A 25,119-nucleotide genomic window follows, 5' to 3' on the forward strand; every position below is an offset into this window, starting at 1 on the left:
TTCCCATGGCTATTAATCTAGAGATACATACCTAAATTGTTACATTTAATTTTGAAAGCAACACTCAATAAAAATAACACAAAAAAGTTTCAAAAGTTAATATCAAATTGGAAAAATAAAAATAAAAATAGAAAAGGGAACCCTTAAGGATATAATCACAGACTTGCAACATTGTATATAACCAAGATACCCACGTATTACCATTTGCAAAATAGTGGCTATTTTGGTATAAAAGTTAAATGCAACTAAATGTACAGTTAGCACTTGCAAATGATACCGGACGTGTCCTACCTTGGGCAATACAATGCAGAATCAAAAAAATTGTTCATTAAAATTCCTTTCTTTTACTAAACATTATCTTTAAGTCTCCAGTATATTATAATATATAATTATTGTATTGCAGCAACACGATCACGATACAAATCATATATCGGAGAGCATTCATTAGCGAACCATGTCTGTCAGTATTGTCTATATGATACCAGTGTATTAAATAATTTCATATTTCATATCATATAACTTCTATTTGCTAAAAGGCGATCAGCCTTATTACCGCTGTGGTAAAATCTCATTTTCAAGTATTTAAGGTGTCTCTGAGTTTGCTCCATTTCCAGGTCCCGAATTTGGGCCCTTATAGATTGCCACTCTTTGATATCCAAGGGGGAAGCACTACTCCCGGCCTTCCCCCTGACCCAGGTCAGCTTACTATACTGCTGTGCCATATTCTCTTTTTTCCCTTTTACTTTGAGATTCCCTTTTTATAAGAATCCCCCTCATATAGGCTTTTAAGGCTAGCCAGACCGTGGATATTGGAGTTTCCCATTAACATTATTCCATAGAAATTCAAGGATCTCTGTAGACCATTCCGGCATAAAAACATCTTGAAATAAATGGTCGGGCATATGCCATCTCCTGGGTCCCTCTTGGGCACCCCTTACCTCCAATTCAACCATCACCGCATCATGATCGGACCAAGTGCAAGGCATTATAGTAGAGTCATGCACTCTTTGCATCGCCCAGGGATCACAGAAGACATAGTCCAGCCTGGAGAAGGAGGAGTGTGGGGCTGAATAAAAAGTATGATTGCATGCATCTGGATGCAGAGCCCTCCAAAAATCATGTCATATTGATCTGTCAGTTCCCTAAATTTTTGGGAAACAATATCCCTGTTTCTATCGCCTATCAGTTTTGGGTTTCCCCTCCTATCTCTCTTAGGGTCCCAGATCATATTGAAATCACCTGCTAGGAGGGTGTGGCCTTGTTTAACTTTGTCAACCTGTAGGAGCAGTTTCCGAAGGAAACTAGCTTGGTTAGTGTTAGGTAGGTATGTGGCAACCAGTGTATAGAGGACACAGTTTAAGCGACACACACAAATCACGTAACGACCTGCTACGTCACAATCTATATATATAGGTTCATAGGCTATCTGGTCCCCTATCAGTATCGTCACCCCCCTTGCCTTTTTATGGAAAGTGGAGGAGATATTAACTGGGTATCTCGGAGTTTTAAGTCTATCAGCTGCATCTTTTGTCCAGTGTGTCTCCTGGAGGAAAGCTAAATCAACACATTGAGTTTGAAGGAATCTGAGTAACAAACTCCTTTTAGTTGGGGAATTGAGGCCTTTAGTGTTTAGCGTACATAATTTCATGTTTGAGATTTGGCAATGAGGAGGGGGGTGAGAAAAAAAAACAAAAAAAACAAAACAAACCACCAGTTGAGGGCAAATAAAATAGGGAGGACCTGAGGAAAAAAGGACAGGTAGGGCTTAGTTTTTAGCAGGCCAAAAGCCCTGTCGCCCCGGAATGGCAGAGACTTCCCAACTCTGCCAGGAGTGTGCGGAGGGTGTTACAGTCCCCTAACCACACCTATATAGTACAGTGAGACCAGGTGGAACATATGAAAAATAAAACAAAATGCAATGGACTAAGATGGGGAAAAATGAGGCGGAATGAGATGGAATCGAATGAAATAAGCTGAAGCAGAATGAGATAGAATGGTATGGAGTAAACTGAAATGAAGTGGAGTGAGGTGGGATGTGATGGGATGAGGTGGAATGAGATGAGATGGGATGAGATGAAATGGGGGGGGTGGAGCCAGCATTAGACCCATGCCCCCCCCCTAAATTTGTAAAATAAAATAGCATACATATTGAGATAACATCAATAAAAAACAGAAACATTTGAATAGGGCCGGCAGCCACAATAAACTGTTCATACATCATAATCTTTAACTATTTAACTGTTAGAACCTAAATATACTTCACACATTAATTCTAAGATGAGATAGCTTATAAACTCAGTAGTGTATGCATTAAATATAAAGAATGAAACAGCAGCATTAGAATTTTAAACATTAAAGAGAAACTAGCGCCTACATTGAACCTCCATTCCCCCACTAGGGTAACCAATTATTAGAGCCCAACCTATTAATGATGTTGGACTTATGGTGAGTCGAGCTTATGAGAACTATAGATCTGGCATTAGTTATGAAACAGAGTGGGATTACATCTCATAAGAGACCCAGTGCAAAACAGCTTGCAAGACTAATAAATTAATCACCCCCTAGGGAAGGCACATACTAAGACATATCTGATAGAGTAGGCCTAGTACCAATTGAGCTTGTAAGAACAGTGGGTTTGACATAAATTTATGGACTTCCTGGATTCCATTCTAGAGCGTTCACCCTCAAATCAGGGCTTCGTCTACGTGGTTGAGCAGGTACATTGGGTTCATTGGGGGGCTTCCTCGGGGGGGGGGGTACGGTCCTGTTGTATAAGCTGCCAAGACCTTAGGAGTTCTTGTCCTTGTTGCGGTGTCAGGATAGTATGTGGAGCTCTATCTTTCGTGACTATCAACTTAGTCGGGAACCCCCATCTATATCTGATTTGATTGGTTCGCAAGACTTTGGTGACTTCTGAGAAACTTCTCCCCTGTGCCAAGGTATAAGAGAACAGATCTGGGAACAGCGAGACCTCCCTAAATTGTCCATTGAGTTGGGGTGATCTCAGTATCGCTCTCATCAGCTTATCTTTATACGAATAATAGTGCAGACGAGCTATAGTGTCCCTGGGCTTACCAGGAGGGAGGTTTCTAGGTCTTGCTGTTCTGTGAATCCGGTCTATTCTCCCTGTATCCCCTGAGGCTGGGCCAAGGATAGCCTGGAAGAGATGTTGTGCATATTCTTCAAGATCTTGTGGGAGGACCGACTCAGGAATTCCTCTCAGCCTCACATTATTTCGCCTGGATCTATCTTCCAGATCTGCTATTTTAGCCTCTAGTGAAGATACTTGGTCCATCAAGCTTTGCGTCTGTCCCACCCAATTAGCGGGGTCCACCATAAGATCTTCTTGTTTCCTTTCTATGATATCAGTTCTTTCACTGATAGAGGAAATATCACGTCTCAAATCTTCAAAGGACCTTTCCAACTTGTCAAATCTCTTAGTGAGGGTTTGGTTTTGGTTTTCAAACATACGTTGGATGGACTCAAGCGGTAAAGCCTGGGCGTCCCCCTACTCCTGCCAGGGGTACTCAGACCAGAAGGCCTACTTTCCATGTGGTCTTCAGGTAAATCTGAGGTAAAAGATTGTTCATCTTCAGATCTGACGCTGTCCCGCTGTCCCGCTGTCCCTGTGGATGAAAATGATCCATCACTGCCTTTGTAGGCCCAAAGTTGCCCTTCTGTTTCTTCTTTACCTGTTGCGACATATTGAATAGCTTATCACTACTAGTATGGACACTAAAGTAGATGGGGGGGGGTATCTAGGGCCCTTTAGACCAACATTACATTAGTGGACGAACCTAGGGTAAATAAAGCTGCTGACAGTTTGCTATCCGTTAGAGCAGCCTATTTAGACCGTCACCTTGAGCTCAATGGAAACCAGCCCTATTGTAGAAAGAACAGAACTGCGTATGGCCCTGTGTGGAAGCAGCCCTAATCCGCTATGAGGCCCTCTCCTAGGGAAGTTGTCACTATAGGACGATGTAGGAAAAAGGAATGGGGATATGAGCCGCAAACACTAGCCTGGCGGGAAAGGAAGGAGAGGGCACACACTTATACCTGAGAGAAGGTTAAATACTAAATGATAGAGGGTAAGCACCCCTCAATTATAAGTGCAATAAATAATATTCAAAAAGAGAGCAGGTACAATAACATTGACATGCAAAATAATATAAATAACACTACATTTTGCAATTTCAAATATCCCTCAGTTATCACAGCAATATTTACTATGAAAACGCAGTTTGCTCTTTAGAATATGCAGAGAATATGCCAGAAAGGATATGCAAAACTGTCACATCAATAATTACTGTGAGTGCAGGGAAAGAGGAAATTATTAGGCAAAGTCTGAGAGGAACTTTGAATGCAGTAAGTTACCTGTACAGTGCTGTTAGATAGAAAGAGAAGAGTTTATGTAAGGAGGGGGAGGTGGTAATAGATATAAAGTAGGCCCCAATAAGGTTAAAACTCAGAGGCCTAAAGAACAGCCTGCACTATAGAGCATGCAGAGAGAGTATTAGAGGAAAGTGTGCAAACATATAATAAAATAAATACACTCCACTCTGTGCTTGGGCAGCAGAGACATATAAGCTGACACAGCATCCTGTACCTTCAGTAGAGCCACCCTGTAACCCAAAGGGTTGCTTCCCAAACAAACTAAGTAGCGAATTTATCCCTGGGGGAGATTACACTTAAACTGTTGGCCTAAACATGTGGAAGTCAGTGAACAATTCTTTGCAATGTTGTCTCTCTTTGTAGAATGCTCATATGGGATCCATAAAGCTCCAACTAGGGCCCCCCAGGAATGAATAAAATGTCACTAAGATGCAAAATGGCAAGTCATAAGTATGTCCCAGTGGGGGTCTTGTATAGCCAAAAATGTGGAGAGAGCACCTCAGGGCAATTTTGCAGGGGCTTAGAAATGTGGATGAGAATGGGAAAACCAGTTTGTGGATGCAATATAACAAGAGACCTTTACCTGAAGCATCCACGTGGGTGAGGCCTAATCAGCAAGTCCTTGTAGTGTGGGAGAACTGCAGGTATCATCAAATAGCCCCTGGCTATCAGCTGTGCTGCTCAGGGCTGAAGTTGTAGGCCAAGAAGTCGCAAGCCGTTTGGCCGCAATAACAGGAAAAGTGGTCTGCCAGCTGTACACTTCGTCTGTGGTGAGGCTGCCTATGGGAGAACGCGGAGGCCCTAGATGGTGGCCGTTCGCGCCCTTGCCAGGGAGCTGCGTGATGAGGAGGCCCAGGGTCTCTTTATGGCCAAGCCGAAGGTCCGTCTGTGCAGGCCGGAACTAGATCTTCTGCCCGGTAAGCTACGTAGGCAGTGTCGGCTGTTGTCTTCAGGCTTGCATCCCAGGTAAGCACCAACAGGCGGGCCTATGCGGGTATGTCCGGTGAAGTTTTTTAGAGCCCTCGTTAAGGCCCGGTAAGCAGGTGAGTGACTGCATGTATGCTCCGGAGCGGATCCCCGGCCCTCCGGAGCCTTGCAAAGCGAAATGCGAAAGGTGGAAACCGGCAAGGACAGCCAAAGACCTCAGCTGGGTCTCCGGAGCAGAGCCCCGACCCTCCGGAGAGAAAGGTCCTTTGCAGCTGCACACAGGCAGGAATGTCACTTTAACAGCCGTGCAGGTCCTTTGTCTGCCTCACAAGGGCTATTCAATTATCCCTCTTCGCTGGTAAATCAAGTTCCAATAGATCCGGAGTGGATCCCCAGCCCTCCAGATCACAGCAGGCAACAGTCCTGTCGAATAAGTAGCGAGTTTGCCCTCAATGATTTATACAGTCAAGCGTATAGCTTTGATTTAACGGTTTAGAAGCAAATTTAGAACCTAAACTGCAGAAGGGAGCTGGTATTCTGTAAACTTCAGTAAGTTAGCTAGTTTAGGTATAGCCAAATTCAGTTTATATCCTTTTTATAACTTTTAAACTCAGGAGCTCAAGGTCTGCACGTCTCCTCAGTGCTGTGGCTAGCTCCGCCCCCCAGCTAAACTTATTTAAAAAAAAAAAATCACACTAAATGTTAAACTTACAAATCAGGTTTTTAGTACAATATCTTCAGTTTGATTGTTAAAGGGACACTCAAGTGAAAATTAAACTTCATGATTCAGATAGAGCAACAATTAAACAACTTTCCAATTTACTTCCATTAACAAAATGTGCAGTCTTTTTATATTTACACTCTTTGAGTCACCAGCTCCTACTGAGCATGTGCAAGAATTCAGACTATACTATATGCATTTGTGATTAACTGATTGCTATCACATGGTACAGGGGGAGTGGAAATAAACATAACTCTGAAATTTTTCAGAAAAAAAAATCTACAACTCATATGAAGTTCAGACTAAGTTCTCTTGCATTGTCTTTTTGTTATGCATTTGTTGATTATGCAAATCTACTGTATTTACTGGTTCTTTATTATTTTATAGTATGTTTAGAAAAGATAATGTGATTTATATACAGTTTTAAAGAGTATTCTGTATTGCATTACTTACTCTAGTCTTCTATGCATTTAAAGGAAAAGTAAACTATCATGCACCCCTATGCCGCATCGCAAAGCACATAGAAAATTAGTTTGACTTTAATTCATAATTTTTTTAAATCTTTACTATTAAACTTATAAATGTACCTTTCAAACCGCTATGTTATCTTGTTGTCAGTCTGCCTGGATATAAAAACAATTTTTATTTTGAAATGATGAATATCTTGATAATTATTTTCATGGGCCCACCACTGGCATCCCAACAGACTCACTATACGCCCACAATTAAAAATATGCATGCGTGTCTCATGGAATTCTCTGCCTCTATAGAAGCGCGTTCATGAGACACGCATGCGCATTCTCTTCATTAGCGAACATTTCTGATTGACGTTCCGGCATAGGAACATAGCGATTGTAAGAATTTAATGCATGCGCAGAGATCGTATTTTAAAGCATGCGCAATAAAGGAGGCTTTACTGGAACGCGCACGGATGAACACATAAGAGCGGGTGGGACCACTCTTACGTGTACAAGAGAAAAAGCAGGAAATGAGTAGGTGGGCGGAGGATGTGAAAAAACGGTATGTGATAAAAATAATGATTATATCAAAAATAACATGGAATTGCCTAAAAAAAAGTTAGCGACTGCATTAGTGTTTATAAGATTAATGGATGGCATTAATGTTTAGGCATAAAATTAACTTTCACTTTAACTGCTGTAAAGGTTTTAAAAACATAGGTACAGTTCCTCACAACAGTCACAAGCATTGTAGCTCCAGGGCAGGAAACAGCCAATTAAGATAGCTATGTATGACTACCACTTCTGATTGGCTGCCCAAGAGCTGCAATAACTATCGCCTAGATTACAAGTCTTGCGTTAGGGTTAAAAAGCAGCGTTGAGAGGTCCCAACGCTGCTTTTTAACGCCCGCTGGTATTATGAGTCTTGCAGGTACAGGTGTACTTTTTTTCCGCGACTCGAACATACCGTAATTTATTTACGTCAATTGCGTATCCTATATTTTTAATGGGATTTTCCTAACGCCGGTATTACGAGTCGTCCTCAAAGTGAGCGGTACACTCTCTACCTCCAAGATCCCTAACGCATTTGAAAGTCAGTAGTTAAGAGTTTTATGGGCTAACGCCGTAGCATAAAACTCTTAACTAAAGTGCTAAAAAGTAGACTAACACCCATAAACTACCTATTAACCCCTAAACCAAGGCCCCCCACATCGCAAACAGTAAAATTAAAATTTTAACCCCTAATCTGCCAAACCGGACATCGCCGCCACTTTAATAAATATATTAACCCCTAAACCGCCGCACTCCCGCCTCGCAAACACTAGTTAAATATTATTAACCCCTAAACTGCCGCCCCCAACGTCGCCGCCACTATATTAAATGTATTAACCCCTAAACCTAAGTCTAACCCTAACACCCCCCTAACTTAAATATAATTTAAATAAATCTAAATAAAATTACTACAATTAACTAAATTATTACTATTTAAAACTAAATACTTACCTCTAAAATAAACCCTAAGCTAGCTACAATATAACTAATAGTTACATTGTAGCTAGCTTAGGGTTTATTTTTATTTTACAGGCAAGTTTGTATTTATTTTAACTAGGTACAATAGTTATTAAATAGTTATTAACTATTTAATAACTACCTAGTTAAAATAAAGACAAATGCACCTGTAAAATAAAACCTAACATAAGTTACAATTACACCTAACACTACACTATAATTAAATTAATTAAATAAACTAAATACAATTAATTACAATTAAATAAAATTATCTAAAGTACAAAAAACAAACAAACACTAAATTAAAGAAAATAATAAAATAATTACAAGTTTGTTAAACTGATTACACCTAATCTAATCCCCCTACTAAAATAAAAAAGCCCCCAAAATAATAAAAATCCCTACCCTATACTAAATTACAAATAGCCCTTAAAAGGGCTTTTTGCGGGGCATTGCCCCAAAGTAATCAGCTCTTTTACCTGTAAAAAAAAGTACAATACCCCCCCAACAGTAAAACCCACACACCCAACCCTACTCTAAAACCCACCCAATCCCCCCTTGATAAAACCTAACACTAACCCCTTGAAGATCACCCTACCTTGAGAAGTCTTCACCCAGCTGGGCCGAAGTCCTCCACGAAGCCGGGCAGAAGTCTTCATCGAAGCCGGCCAGAAGAGGTCCTCTAGGCGGGCAGAAGTCTTCATCCAGGTGGCATCTTCTATCTTCATCCATCCAGAGTGAAGCGAGTCCATCTTCAAGACATCCGACGCGGAGCATCCTCTTCCAACGAAGTCCAACTGAAGAATGAAGTTTCCTTTAAATGACGTCATCCAAGATGGCGTCCCTTGAATTCCGATTGGCTGATAGAATTCTATCAGCCAATCGGAATTAAGGTAGAAAAAATCCTATTGGCTGATGCAATCAGCCAATAGGATTGAGCTTGCATTCTATTGGCTGATCCAACTTCAATTTTTTTCTACCTTAAAGGGACAGTATACACTCATTTTTATATAAGTGCATGTAATAGACACTACTATAAAGAATAAGATGCACAGAGACCAATATAAAAATCCAGTATAAAACTGTTTAAAAACTTACTTAGAAACTTTCAGTTAAGCTTTGTTGAAAAGGTAGGTGGAAAGCCCACTGCAAGTGGGAAATAAGACACTTTCCCCCCTCCCCCTTTTTTTTGCATATGAAAAGACCCTTTACACAAACAGGAGCAAGCTGGAGAAGGTAGCTGACGGTATTCCCATAAAACTTTGGGGCTCGGTTAGGAGTCTGAAAATCAGAGCAATGTTATTTAAAAATAAGCAAAACTAAACATTTAAAAAAAAAAAAAAAAAATTCATGGACTATATAAATAGATCATCTACAAAACATTTATTCAAATAAAAAATGAGTGTATAATGTCCCTTTAATTCCGATGGGCTGATAGAATTCTATCAGCCAATCGGAATTCAAGGGACGCTATCTTGGATGACATAATTTTAAGGAACCTTCATTCTTCAGTTGGACTTCGTTGGAAGAGGATGCTCCGCGTCGGATGTCTTGAAGATGGAGCCGCTCCGCGCCAGATGGATGAAGATAGAAGATGCCGCCTGGATGAAGACTTCTGCCCGTCTGGAGAACCTCTTCTGGCCGGCTTCGATGAAGACTTCTGCCCGTCAGGAGGACCACTTCTGCCCGGCTTCGTGGAGGACTTCGTCCCGGCTGGGTGAAGACTTCTCAAGGTAGGGTGATCTTCAAGGGGTTAGTGTTAGGTTTTTTTTAAGGGGGGATTGGGTGGGTTTTAGAGTAGGGTTGGGTGTGTGGGTGGTGGGTTTTAATGTTGGGGGGGGTATTGTACTTTTTTTTACAGGTAAAAGAGCTGATTACTTTGGGGCAATGCACGCAAAAAGCCCTTTTAAGGGCTATTTGTAATTTAGTATAGGGTAGGGATTTTTATTATTTTGGGGGGCTTTTTTATTTTAGTAGGGGGATTAGATTAGGTGTAATTATTTTAAAAAATTGTAATTATTTTCTGTAATTTAGTGTTTTTTTCATACTTTAGATAATTGTTTTAAATTGTATTTAATTGTATTTAGTTTAGGTAATTAATTTAATTATAGTGTAGTGTTAGGTGTAATTGTAACTTAGGTTAGGATTTATTTTACAGGTAAATTTGTCTTTATTTTAACTAGGTAGTTATTAAATAGTTAATAACTATTTAATAACTATTGTACCTAGTTAAAATAAATACAAAGTTGCCTGTAACATAAAAATAAACCCTAAACTAGATACAATGTAATTATTAGTTATATTGTAGCTAGTTTAGGGTTTATTTTATAGGTAAGTATTTAGTTTTAAATAGGAATAATTTAGTTAATTGTAGTAATTTTATTTAGATTTATTTAAATTATATTTAAGTTAGAGGGGTGTTAGGGTTAGGGTTAGACTTAGGTTTAGGGTTAATACATTTAATATAGTGGTGGCGACGTTGTGGGCGGCAGATTAGGGGTTAATAATTGTAGTTAGGTTGCGGCGACATTGGGGGTGGCAGATTAGGGGTTAATAAATATAATGTAGGTGTTGGTGATGTTGGGGGCAGCAGGTTAGGGGTTCATAACTATAATGTAGGTTGAGGCGGTGTCCGGAGCAGCAGATTAGGGGTTAATAATATAATGTAGGTGTCTGCAATGTCGGGGGCGGCAGATTAGGGGTTAATAAGTGTAAGATTAGGGGTTCATTTTAGGGTGTTAGGTGTAGACATAAAAGTATTTCCCCATAGGAATCAATGGGGCTGCGTTAGGAGCTGAACGCTGCTTTTTTGCAGGTGTTAGGTTTTTTTTCAGCCAGCTCTGCCCCATTGATTCCTATGGGGAAATTGTGCACGAGCACGTTTAGCCAGCTCACCGATACCGTAAGCAGCGCTGGTATTGAGGTGAGATGTTGAGCAAAATTTTGCTCAACGCTCACTTTTCTGCGCTAACGCCGGGTTTAAAAAAAACAAAAACGTAATACCAGCATTGTCTGTAGGTGAGCGGTGAGCATAAACTGCTCGTTAGCCCCACACAGCCTTACCGACAAAACTCGTAATCTAGCCGTATGTGTTTAAAGGGCCAATGTACAATTTCCTCTCCTTTAATGTGTTCCCAATAATCTATTTTACCTGCTGGATTGTATTTAATTTCAAATAGCTCCTTTACCTTTATTTTTCATTTGATACAGCTACTTTTACCACCTAAAATGATAATTTGAACACCAATCCAACCCATCAGTGTTGTGAGGAGAGAACCAAGCCAATTTGAAAAGCTATTCCTACAGCATCTTTAAATAAAATTAAAGGGACATAATATCCACAGTTTTTCTTTTGTGATTCCGAAAAAAGAATAACATTTTAAAAACGTTCTAATTTACTTCTATTATCCAATTTGCTTTATTCTCTTGTTATCCTTTGTGCAATGCACATGTGTGAGCTAATAACATGAGGCATATATGTGCAGCCACCAATCAGCAGCTCCTGAGCATACCTAGGTATGCTTTTCAACAAAGGATACCAAGAGAATGTAACAAATTAGATAATCAAAGTAAATTGTAAAGCTCATTAAAATTGTATGCTCCACCTAAATCATGTGTGAAAAGGTTTGGGTTTTATGTCCCTTTAACTTTTAGCTGCTTGTCTAAGTATATTTTCCTTGTAACCCTTTACGGTGGTTAAACATATAAGCCTAGTTTTGATTGTTATTGTAAACTGATGCTAGTAACAAGTATCACCTTTAAAGTCTATGGAGATGCTTCATGTTACCATCACTTTAAACAATTTACAACAGCAATGGAAACTAAGCCATAGTGAGATACAATCTGTAAGAGAAAATGACCTGCTCTAATAAATTACAGAATACAATGTTTACTTTAGAATGTCCCTTTAAGGAATACTCCATCTATTTTAGGATGGTATGCATAGGATTTCAGAAAAGGCATAATAAATTATAAATGCAGGCCTGGGTTTAGACAATGGCAATGACACAGTGAGTATTTTGCTTCCTCTACTCCAGTGATTTTCAACCTTTTTTTTGCTGTGGCACACTTTTTTACATTAAAAATCCAGTATATATTTATATATATATATATATATATATATATATATATATATATATATATATATATATATATATACACACATACTATATACACACACACATACATACTGTACTCTGCTGTCATGCCATGCCTACAAACTATACATGACATATTGACATTCATTCACAAAGAATCATAATGATTGTCTGTGAATGAATGTCAATATGTCATGGCTGTAAATGATGCCTGCCTGTCTGCCTGATGAGCCTGTCACATCAAAACAAGTAAAATTTAAAAAATATGTCACACTGTTGTCAGTTTACCACGGCACACCTGAGGATCTCTCACGGCACACTAGTTGAAAAACACTGCTCTACTCATCTTAATCTATATTATGGCCTTCCATTTTGATTGGTTATAACAACGTAGTGTAGGCACTAGGAAAATCTCTGGTATACTGCTTATTTATTGTGGCTGCCACAATGCAACTACTGCATTGTTACCTGGGTACCAGTGTGCTAGTACTGCAGGCTAGGGGTAAAACATGTGCTAGAATCCCAGAGAGATGTGAAATCTATCACTCTGCAATGAACTGTGAGGGACATGAAACCCAAAAATGTTCTTTCATGATTCAGATAGAGAATCCAATTTTAAACAACATTCCAATTTACTTCTATTATGTAATTTGCTTCATTCTTTAGATATTCTAATCAGGACCGTCTTTAACACAGGGCAAAAGGGGCAGTTGCCCTGGGCCCAGTCTTTATTGAGGGGCCCAAGAGTCCTAAAAAAAAAAAAATAATAATAATCTAAAGGCCTTATAAATATAGACTGCTGATGAATACCAAATCTCCTATACTTCACCTGGAGTGTGACTGAATAAAGATATTATACTATTTCAACTCAAATTGTAGCTCCACAAATGGACTCTGTCCAAAATTGTTTAGGTGTAGCTAGGTGGTTGGGGTGGCATTACATAACAGGGAAATCTTAATTTACCATTTGCTCTTACATACCTCACAATATTTGTGGCTGGGTATCAGAGACTCAGGAGGTTGAGCTCTTAGGCACCACTCCTATTATTGCCATTCAGGCTAAACTACAAGTGGCGCGCTATCTGTTGAACGCAAGCGATATCATCTCTTTTCGGCTTTTTGGGCAAGTTGGAAATAGCGTTTGTATTACAAGTTGAAAGTAAACACAATCACAAGAGCGCAATCGCATTTTACGCTCTTCTGGTTAGCGTGACTGAAGACCTCGCGTAGAGGGTAATGTGTTAAACAACAGGGGTTCAAAATAATCTGGTATATGACAAGGTGTTTGACTGCAAAGGGCTATAATGTGTATGTATATATATATATATACAACTACATGTCTAAATATGTCTATATGTGAGTTTTGGTACAAAATGGCAGGTTTATTTGATCTTTAATAAGCACTAATTAAAGCACTACAGGTCAAAACAATTGGGCACAAAGTTGTGGAAGATGCATAGCAGAAGGTGGTGCCTCCCTCTAGTCATGGGTGCTGCTATGTTGAAATCTGTCTTTCACTACATTCCGTTGCTGATATCTATGTCTGCACATGTGCGGCAACTCTCCTTCAGGTACCTGCAGTGTAATCTAGAGAGCTGCCTGTTGAGCTGCATATTGTTATAAAAGTGATGGCTCATTGGCATCAATAAAGTGACTAAAGTGGGCGCTCATGCTTGGATATCAAGAGCAATATTCTAGGGGGCAGAATTTGCTCCTCTTGTCCCCACCCCTTTTGGTAGTATTGTTATTGGCAGGACTGTGATCCCTGGAAGGGCATGGTTAGAAATTCACAAGAAGTACCTGTCACTTCACTATATACCTGTTCCATATTTTTATTGTGCCCTTGTCTAATATAGTATGCTGGTTCTTTGTATCAAGTGTGTTTTATTAATAATAATAATGTGCAACCAAGCTCCACCATTAAAAGACCAGTAAATACAGTAGATTTGCATAAACAACACATGCACAATAAAAAGACAATGCAACAGTACTTAGTTTGAACTTCAAATAAGTAGATTTTTTATGTATATTTCCACTCCCACTGCATCATGTGACAGCCATCAGCCAATCACAAATGCATATATTTATATTCTGTGAATTCTTGCACATGCTCAGTAGGAGCTGGTGACTCAAAAAGTGTAAATATAAAATACAAAATCAAACACAAGGAAAGAGGCGCCGTATGTGTGAATCTGAAACAGCCAACATCACATATAAAACATGTGCAGGGTACTCACAATCTGGAAAGGCACTCTGGTGTGCCTATAGGAGCGGGCTGGTATTCACAGCACACCAGCTGGCTGATCTGGCAATCCCTGGTATCCAAGGTAGAAGATTCTGTGTCTAGACTGATGGTGTATGATGTGTCCAGCAATATGGAAGCAGGAGCTAGGTGCAAAACAAAGGCACACCACTGTGTGAATCTGCAAGTGTATACTGGTAAATTTGCAATCTGTGCAGGGTACTCACATACTGTGGCGGCACTCAGTTGTGCCAATAGAGGCAGGCTGGCTTTCTCAGCAACCCAGCTGGCTGTACAGGGAATGATGCAGGAAGATCCACAGCATTCAGAATGAACAGGTAGCTCAGGAATAATCAATTGCAATGAGGTTTATATGATTAAAAAAGATTTAATAAAATTATCAACAGTTAAAAATACATATATCCCTCATATACAATAAGTAAAAATCATGCAGCGCGTTTCTCGGTATAAACCGTTTCTTCAGGCATGTATTCTATCTCTGCATGTACGTCTTATAAAGATCTGAGCTACCTGTACTGCCCCTCCCTTCCTACCAAAAAGGACCAATCATAGAAGCCCTTTGTTTAATTGCCCATTATTTGATGCACCTGCACACTTCTCATCCCTTATCCTGATAGGTTTATTGGGCTTGTACAAGTGTTATGGTCACTAGAAGGAAAAGTACTATAAATGTTTATTACAAATAAACCCAATTATAGATCATGATATCGTGACTGTATGTTTAATGATATTACATATACAATCCCCAGATGATGTGATACCTCATTGAATCTGATATTAGCCTCAAAGAGTAAAAAACACATATTCGTACCTGTCTGCTGATGCTTGTCATCGTGCGTAACTGAAATATAATAATATGTACAATAAGCCGCATTTCCCTAATAGTTTTTCTATGTCTCACTGTATGTTTTCATAACTGTTAGCCTAATTTAACCATTTTGTGTTATGTGGAGAACCGCCACCCGGATTATGACAAATAAGCGATCTCCTGTAATTGTTTGGCGTCTGACGTAAGCGCACGCCATAGGCTGATCGGCTCCAGCTTTCGGACCAATCCTGGATGTTAGCCGCTGCACACCCCCACTATAGTGTATCAGCCGATTTTCAGATTCGTAACAATGAATCGAAGCACTCAGTTGGTGTCCCCAGTACACACAACACGCTGCACGCATTATCAGTGCCTGCCCATGTAACAATCAGATTCTAAGACTAAATGCTGCTCCCGCACAAGTACCGACAGAGGGGATGTCTCTCCCATCCGCGGTCAAACTACAAAAGGACACGCCTCTCCATTACGTCACGGAGCTGTCAAAAAACTACCGTGAGCCCTCCCATATATGAATGCACTCGATCAAATGTGGCATCCATCGACAACAAGAGAGACACTCATAAAGATATGTACACATATTTCGCTACACGAGTCCACAAGTGTATCTCCTCCCGGTGTCCCAATATCTGGGCTCCAATCCAAAGCGGGACATAAGGAGACCCCCTGGGCGTGAACAGGACCACCATATTAGGTGGTCTATGCCGATAGTCAATGTACTCTCAGCTCACTATTATTTGTAATAAATGTTCATAACATGTGTGAAAATCTAATAGAATTAGAACTACTAACTAGCCTGTGTTGTATTGTGTAACAACATTTGCTAACAATATAAAATGTACTGTGTGTAAAAAATTGCTAACCTATTGATAACCTTAATCATAAAGATATAATTTCCTATCATTCCTCTATCCCTCAACACTCCTAACCCTACCAGTGCCATTAAAGTGTTACTGAAATGGTCATTAATCAGAAAACTATATGCATATGACCATAATAAACAGTACTCACATATTGTGATCCATAGACAGTGCTCACATATTGTGATCCATAATTGTAAGTATATATAATCTCATACCCTACTCCTCCTACTTGGACAGTGCTAACCATACTAGTGCTAATAATTAAAGTGATACTCAGATTGTCATAAGACCTTATCGATAATTGTCATGTAAAAGATGACATAGTGATACAATATAAATAAACACATACTTTTAACCTATCCCATATTGGCAATAAATTATATATCATATAAAAACAATAAGAGAGGCATCCTGATCATATTTGACCGACATGATCCTCAAAAATAGAAATGAAAATAAAATTAAAGTGGTACCTAAAACATTCATCAGCAATAGCTGTGGTAGTGAAAACTAAGATTTTTCATAGTGGTGTATACTAAATCTAAAGTGATCTATAAAGAGAAAGCTTGTGAGTTAAATGGGTGTGACGGAATCTGTGTGACATACTATTCTCATTGTTTATCCCCAATTAATGATATGTTGTATATGGGTGTAGCCCTATATAGCTACATAAATCAATATATTTAAATATGTGTATATAGAGAAGTGAGCAAGTATCAACATAGGATTAAACTCCGGTTCACAAAGATATGCACAATATCATACAAAGCTCGCAGTATCTATCACTTCATTTAGACCTAATGGGAACAACCTTTTGATCCTATAGATCCAGTAGGTCTCTCTCTGTCTGAGTCGTGAAAACCTATTATATGTGCGGCTAGGTGGAATGCTTTCTAATGGGGTGATTTTAAATCTACATCTCCCTGCGGTGTGTTCCTGGCAAACATGCCTAGGTACACTATGTTTCATTAATTTGTTTTTAATATTTCTAAGGTGTTCGCTCCACCTGATTCTTATTTTTCTGCAGGTTCTTCCAATATATTGGACCCCACATTCGCAGGTAAGTACATATATCACATATGAAGAATCACAAGTTATTCTAGAGGTTATCTGATGTTGTTCTCCCGTTGTGAACGATTTTACATTCAAAGCTTTATGGGTAATATACTCACACATAAAGCAACGGGTCTTACCACACCTAAAACTGCCCTTAAGTAGATGTCGAGTGGCCGTCACTTCAGATTTCTTTGAGGTATTTTTCTGCGTTATACGTTTGGATAACATAACCACTTTACTGGGTGCTAGTTTTTGTTTTAGGGTGGGTGCCCTTCGATATACAATTTTAGGTCGTCCCGGTAATGTCTTTTTCAAAACAGGGTCTCTCATAAGGAGTGGCCAATGTTTTTCTAAGATTTTCCCTATAGCTTTATAATTAGAGTTGTATTGGGTCACAAAAAGAGGGATCTCCTTCAATGAGTCCCCTTGTTTTTTCTCATCATTGTTTTTTGTTGACAACAACAATTTAGTACGATTGAGTTCTCTGGCCCTTTCGTAGCTATTAGTTACCAGTTGTAATGGGTAGCCTTTCTCTAAAAATCTAGACTTAAGTGTTTGGGATTGTTCATCATACTTGTCAATGGAGGAGCAATTACGTCTTATTCTACAAAACTGGCTAAAAGGGATATTTTTCTTCCAGTTTAGTAAGTGGTTGCTGCCAAAGTGTAAGAAATTGTTGCAGTCAACTTGTTTGAAATAAGTTGCAGTGCAAACATTACCCTCAGTGTCCCATGTGAGGCTTAAATCCAAAAATTCTATTGTAGATTGCTGAATGTTGGAGGTAAAGCCAATACCCATGTTATTATTGTTAAGATGTACTACAAATTCTTTCGCCTCAGCAATGGAGCCATCAAAAATAAACAAGAGATCGTCTATGTACCGGCCGTAGAACACCAGATTGCCCCACCAATTAGAGTCATATATATACAGCTTTTCAAAATGGCCCATAAACAGATTAGCAAAACTGGGGGCAAATCTGGTGCCCATGGCCGTACCCTTGATCTGTAAATAAAATTCGTCTTGAAACTGAAAATAATTATGATGTAAAATAAAATCAATCAGTGTAAGTAAATATTCCTTTTGTGTTTTGGGCATATAGATGTCTCCTTCTAGATATAGACTAGTGGTGAATAACCCTTATCCAAAGACACCAAAGATCTATTGGATAAGTTATCACAGATCAAACTTAATAGGAAGACCAACATCCTATGGGTGTCGTGTGATGTAGGATCTTTATATTCCAACATCACGCATGAGATAGGGTTATTCACCACTAGTCTATATCTAGAAGGAGACATCTATATGCCCAAAACACAAAAGGAATATTTACTTACACTGATTGATTTTATTTTACATCATAATTATTTTCAGTTTCAAGACGAATTTTATTTACAGATCAAGGGTACGGCCATGGGCACCAGATTTGCCCCCAGTTTTGCTAATCTGTTTATGGGCCATTTTGAAAAGCTGTATATATATGACTCTAATTGGTGGGGCAATCTGGTGTTCTACGGCCGGTACATAGACGATCTCTTGTTTATTTTTGATGGCTCCATTGCTGAGGCGAAAGAATTTGTAGTACATCTTAACAATAATAACATGGGTATTGGCTTTACCTCCAACATTCAGCAATCTACAATAGAATTTTTGGATTTAAGCCTCACATGGGACACTGAGGGTAATGTTTGCACTGCAACTTATTTCAAACAAGTTGACTGCAACAATTTCTTACACTTTGGCAGCAACCACTTACTAAACTGGAAGAAAAATATCCCTTTTAGCCAGTTTTGTAGAATAAGACGTAATTGCTCCTCCATTGACAAGTATGATGAACAATCCCAAACACTTAAGTCTAGATTTTTAGAGAAAGGCTACCCATTACAACTGGTAACTAATAGCTACGAAAGGGCCAGAGAACTCAATCGTACTAAATTGTTGTTGTCAACAAAAAACAATGATGAGAAAAAACAAGGGGACTCATTGAAGGAGATCCCTCTTTTTGTGACCCAATACAACTCTAATTATAAAGCTATAGGGAAAATCTTAGAAAAACATTGGCCACTCCTTATGAGAGACCCTGTTTTGAAAAAGACATTACCGGGACGACCTAAAATTGTATATCGAAGGGCACCCACCCTAAAACAAAAACTAGCACCCAGTAAAGTGGTTATGTTATCCAAACGTATAACGCAGAAAAATACCTCAAAGAAATCTGAAGTGACGGCCACTCGACATCTACTTAAGGGCAGTTTTAGGTGTGGTAAGACCCGTTGCTTTATGTGTGAGTATATTACCCATAAAGCTTTGAATGTAAAATCGTTCACAACGGGAGAACAACATCAGATAACCTCTAGAATAACTTGTGATTCTTCATATGTGATATATGTACTTACCTGCGAATGTGGGGTCCAATATATTGGAAGAACCTGCAGAAAAATAAGAATCAGGTGGAGCGAACACCTTAGAAATATTAAAAACAAATTAATGAAACATAGTGTACCTAGGCATGTTTGCCAGGAACACACCGCAGGGAGATGTAGATTTAAAATCACCCCATTAGAAAGCATTCCACCTAGCCGCACATATAATAGGTTTTCACGACTCAGACAGAGAGAGACCTACTGGATCTATAGGATCAAAACGTTGTTCCCATTAGGTCTAAATGAAGTGATAGATACTGCGAGCTTTGTATGATATTGTGCATATCTTTGTGAACCGGAGTTTAATCCTATGTTGATACTTGCTCACTTCTCTATATACACATATTTAAATATATTGATTTATGTAGCTATATAGGGCTACACCCATATACAACATATCATTAATTGGGGATAAACAATGAGAATAGTATGTCACACAGATTCCGTCACACCCATTTAACTCACAAGCTTTCTCTTTATAGATCACTTTAGATTTAGTATACACCACTATGAAAAATCTTAGTTTTCACTACCACAGCTATTGCTGATGAATGTTTTAGGTACCACTTTAATTTTATTTTCATTTCTATTTTTGAGGATCATGTCGGTCAAATATGATCAGGATGCCTCTCTTATTGTTTTTATATGATATATAATTTATTGCCAATATGGGATAGGTTAAAAGTATGTGTTTATTTATATTGTATCACTATGTCATCTTTTACATGACAATTATCGATAAGGTCTTATGACAATCTGAGTATCACTTTAATTATTAGCACTAGTATGGTTAGCACTGTCCAAGTAGGAGGAGTAGGGTATGAGATTATATATACTTACAATTATGGATCACAATATGTGAGCACTGTCTATGGATCACAATATGTGAGTACTGTTTATTATGGTCATATGCATATAGTTTTCTGATTAATGACCATTTCAGTAACACTTTAATGGCACTGGTAGGGTTAGGAGTGTTGAGGGATAGAGGAATGATAGGAAATTATATCTTTATGATTAAGGTTATCAATAGGTTAGCAATTTTTTACACACAGTACATTTTATATTGTTAGCAAATGTTGTTACACAATACAACACAGGCTAGTTAGTAGTTCTAATTCTATTAGATTTTCACACATGTTATGAACATTTATTACAAATAATAGTGAGCTGAGAGTACATTGACTATCGGCATAGACCACCTAATATGGTGGTCCTGTTCACGCCCAGGGGGTCTCCTTATGTCCCGCTTTGGATTGGAGCCCAGATATTGGGACACCGGGAGGAGATACACTTGTGGACTCGTGTAGCGAAATATGTGTACATATCTTTATGAGTGTCTCTCTTGTTGTCGATGGATGCCACATTTGATCGAGTGCATTCATATATGGGAGGGCTCACGGTAGTTTTTTGACAGCTCCGTGACGTAATGGAGAGGCGTGTCCTTTTGTAGTTTGACCGCGGATGGGAGAGACATCCCCTCTGTCGGTACTTGTGCGGGAGCAGCATTTAGTCTTAGAATCTGATTGTTACATGGGCAGGCGCTGATAATGCGTGCAGCGTGTTGTGTGTACTGGGGACACCAACTGAGTGCTTCGATTCATTGTTACGAATCTGAAAATCGGCTGATACACTATAGTGGGGGTGTGCAGCGGCTAACATCCAGGATTGGTCCGAAAGCTGGAGCCGATCAGCCTATGGCGTGCGCTTACGTCAGACGCCAAACAATTACAGGAGATCGCTTATTTGTTATAATCCGGGGTGGCGGTTCTCCACATAACACAAAATGGTTAAATTAGGCTAACAGTTATGAAAACATACAGTGAGACATAGAAAAACTATTAGGGAAATGCGGCTTATTGTACATATTATTATATTTCAGTTACGCACGATGACAAGCATCAGCAGACAGGTACGAATATGTGTTTTTTACTCTTTGAGGCTAATATCAGATTCAATGAGGTATCACATCATCTGGGGATTGTATATGTAATATCATTAAACATACAGTCACGATATCATGATCTATAATTGGGTTTATTTGTAATAAACATTTATAGTACTTTTCCTTCTAGTGACCATAACACTTGTACAAGCCCAATAAACCTATCAGGATAAGGGATGAGAAGTGTGCAGGTGCATCAAATAATGGGCAATTAAACAAAGGGCTTCTATGATTGGTCCTTTTTGGTAGGAAGGGAGGGGCAGTACAGGTAGCTCAGATCTTTATAAGACGTACATGCAGAGATAGAATACATGCCTGAAGAAACGGTTTATACCGAGAAACGCGTTGCATGATTTTTACTTATTGTATATGAGGGATATATGTATTTTTAACTGTTGATAATTTTATTAAATCTTTTTTAATCATATAAACCTCATTGCAATTGATTATTCCTGAGCTACCTGTTCATTCTGAATGCTGTGGATCTTCCTGCATCATTCCCTGTACAGCCAGCTGGGTTGCTGAGAAAGCCAGCCTGCCTCTATTGGCACAACTGAGTGCCGCCACAGTATGTGAGTACCCTGCACAGATTGCAAATTTACCAGTATACACTTGCAGATTCACACAGTGGTGTGCCTTTGTTTTGCACCTAGCTCCTGCTTCCATATTGCTGGACACATCATACACCATCAGTCTAGACACAGAATCTTCTACCTTGGATACCAGGGATTGCCAGATCAGCCAGCTGGTGTGCTGTGAATACCAGCCCGCTCCTATAGGCACACCAGAGTGCCTTTCCAGATTGTGAGTACCCTGCACATGTTTTATATGTGATGTTGGCTGTTTCAGATTCACACATACGGCGCCTCTTTCCTTGTGTTTGATTTTAGATTTATTAACCTTTGGAGGGTGAAGATCGAGTGCTGCCTTCATAGAAGACAGATACCTGTACCATATTGGACTTCCTTGGACTTACTGTCTTTTGTTTTCCACCTTTGATCCAGGACTGTGGTATATAGTAGTGTGCTCACACACACCAGTATTGTATCTATGCCATACCAGTAATCTGCCGATTAATGGTCTGAAATATTTATATATTACCACGTAGGCACACATATATATTGTATATTATTCATACTAGCGCCCCCTATTGGGTTATACCCTTTGTGTTTAAATATAAAATACTGTGCACCTTTTGTTAACAGAAATAAATTGGAAAATTGTTTAAAATTGCTGTTCTATCTGAATCATGACAGTTTAATTTTGACTTGAGTGTCTCCAGTTGCCACCTCCTTTATATCTATAGCAAATGCAATTGTCATGCTGAAGTTGTTGTTGTATTTTGCTCATCCCTTAGGAATTTGATATCTCTTCCAATAAATCTCTAGGTGTGTCTCAAACTATTCTCAGGTGAGCTAGCTTAGTTGCCCCTGACATCCTCAGATTTCCCCTCCTCCTCCTTAGAAAGAAGACAGATGTTGCTCCTTGGTGAAGTGTGGGTATCAGCCATATGCACATTTTGAATACTAATGCCAAGAAACTGTGTGATAATTTGGGGTCATTTCATTGACATAAAGTAATTAGAGTAAAACGAGTTGCAGCTACTGTCTTTTGTACACTATTCCTTCTCCTCTAAATCTCCTCCCCAGCTACAGCTGATGACTGTGCTCCAGGGATTAATAGGAAATCTTACAAAGCTTTGCACACTGGGGATTTTTTTTTTTTTAAATCTGCATGTCACTTTTTCTATATCTGACACTACATACAATCTCCAGGGGTCACCTGTCAATCACAGCAAACATCACTGCACGTTTTGTCAAGTTATTAGAGTATTCAGCAGATATGCTTAGCACCAGGCCTGCTAACATACATTTTGCACCATAATACGTCTTGCACTGAGCTATAGACAGTTTTAATAACCTGGTGCTGTGAAGCAATTTTACTGCAGTTTTTAATCATTGTTACACTAAGTTATATCCATCAGGGTTTTTTTCTTATCACTTTTTCAATATTGAATAATTTTGAATAATTATTATTGACAATCGGTTTATAGTAGATATACTTACTTATTATATGTTTTTTTCAGAATAGTGCTTTATTTCCGCAAAGGCATTGATATATGCTTGTACTGCATGTCAGCAGAAATGGTCTATCAATCTTTCATAGTCAGCATAAATGCACTATAGTACAAACTTTACATTTAATTATCCCTCTGGGAATTTGGTTTGATTTTGTCAATTTAGAATGAACTGAGGACTGGTATTTAAAACCACAAGGGTGTTTTTTTGTTGTTGTTTTTTTATTATCATTTCATTTTATTTTTCTAGAACATTGTTTTTTTTCTTTTCTGTTGTTTCATACTCATTAGTGTACCTACCCCAAATAAATAACATACAGGATTTATCACATATATGTATCAGAGCATTTACATTGTGTAACATTATTTGACAGAATTGTATATATATATTTATTTTATGTATTATTAGTTTAGTGACACAAACTTTCTGGGCCTAGGTTAAGATTGCTGCACAATGAGTCTATAGTAACAATACATTTGCAGAGTCTGTCATTTTAAATGTAACCGATTTTAAGTGTCCTTTATTTATAAATAAATTAATAAAGCTGCAAAGAAATTACCGGCAAAGTTGTAAAAAGAAATAGCTACAATTTAATTATTAAAATGTCCCACAATTATATAATAAATTGTACAAAAAATATAAATAAATAAATAAAAATGACCTCTGTAAGAGTGAAGTCATGATCTTTTTGCCAAAAGGATTAAAGATATATAAGTGGGTTTAGTTCTGCTTTTCAGGGCATTGATATCCTTATAAACAGTGACACAGTTACCATGTTAGTAATGCAGCACTGCTCTGCAAAGTGTGATCATTTAAAGTTAGAGCATCAATGCAAATTTGTCACACTCTAAAGAAAAAGATACACTTGTATAACTTATTTTTCTCCGAGTGTGGTATCTTGCCTTTGCATCATTCCCCCTGTACACATAAGGCTCACCTGAGATACCAGGCCCTTGCTGGGGTTCCATCCAGACACTGTGCCAGGGATTGCACCCTTATTCAGCTGGGCAGGAAGAGACAGGGCACAGGGCAGCATCAGACAGAGCCTCCTCCCTGCAGCATGCAGCAAGCTGGGTGATGTGCACCGCAGACACACATCTCCAGCCTAAGAGACCCAGTGATAAGTGAGCCTTGCATTGCAAATGAGCAGGCAGAGGGAGTGAGAGACTGAGAGGGGAGGGAGATGTGTCTCCGAGTATCACAGATGTGTATATGTGTGTGAGTGTGTGTGTTTATCGGAGCTGGCAAAACGCCTAGATTAGTAAGATGGGAGGGGAAGCAAACTCCTCTAGAGCTGCATGCTGAATTCTGCCATGGCTCATTGCAGAGAGATATATGTATACTGGCCAGATGAGTTTACACACTCAAAAGCACAGTTCTGTATCATGCAGATCAGTATAAATGTAGGATGCAGTACATGTCTCTGTCATGTAGATCAGTGTTTCTTAACCTAAGTACCCTGACTGCAGCACCTAAATGTCATTAGATTTGATAAAAAACAGGGGCTGTTTTCAGGAATTTATTTTAAAATCCAGTTTTACTAATTACAAATGCAGCAAATCTT

The 25,119-nt window shown here is 38.9% G+C and overlaps 1 protein-coding gene across 1 annotated transcript in view; it reads right to left on the reverse strand.

Moving 5' to 3' along the window:
* DBNDD1 (dysbindin domain containing 1) overlaps nt 1-24,730 on the reverse strand; it is a 35,675-nt gene extending 10,945 nt beyond the window's left edge. Inside the window, exon 1 of the mRNA XM_053692192.1 lies at nt 24,493-24,730. Coding sequence (XP_053548167.1) covers nt 24,493-24,523 — 31 coding nt within the window. The 5' untranslated portion in view covers nt 24,524-24,730. The remainder of the gene's footprint in view (nt 1-24,492) is intronic.
* Between the last annotated feature and the right edge of the window lie 389 nt (nt 24,731-25,119).

The sequence above is a fragment of the Bombina bombina genome, chromosome 1 (genome assembly GCF_027579735.1).
Source record: "Bombina bombina isolate aBomBom1 chromosome 1, aBomBom1.pri, whole genome shotgun sequence".
Taxonomy (NCBI): domain Eukaryota; kingdom Metazoa; phylum Chordata; class Amphibia; order Anura; family Bombinatoridae; genus Bombina; species Bombina bombina.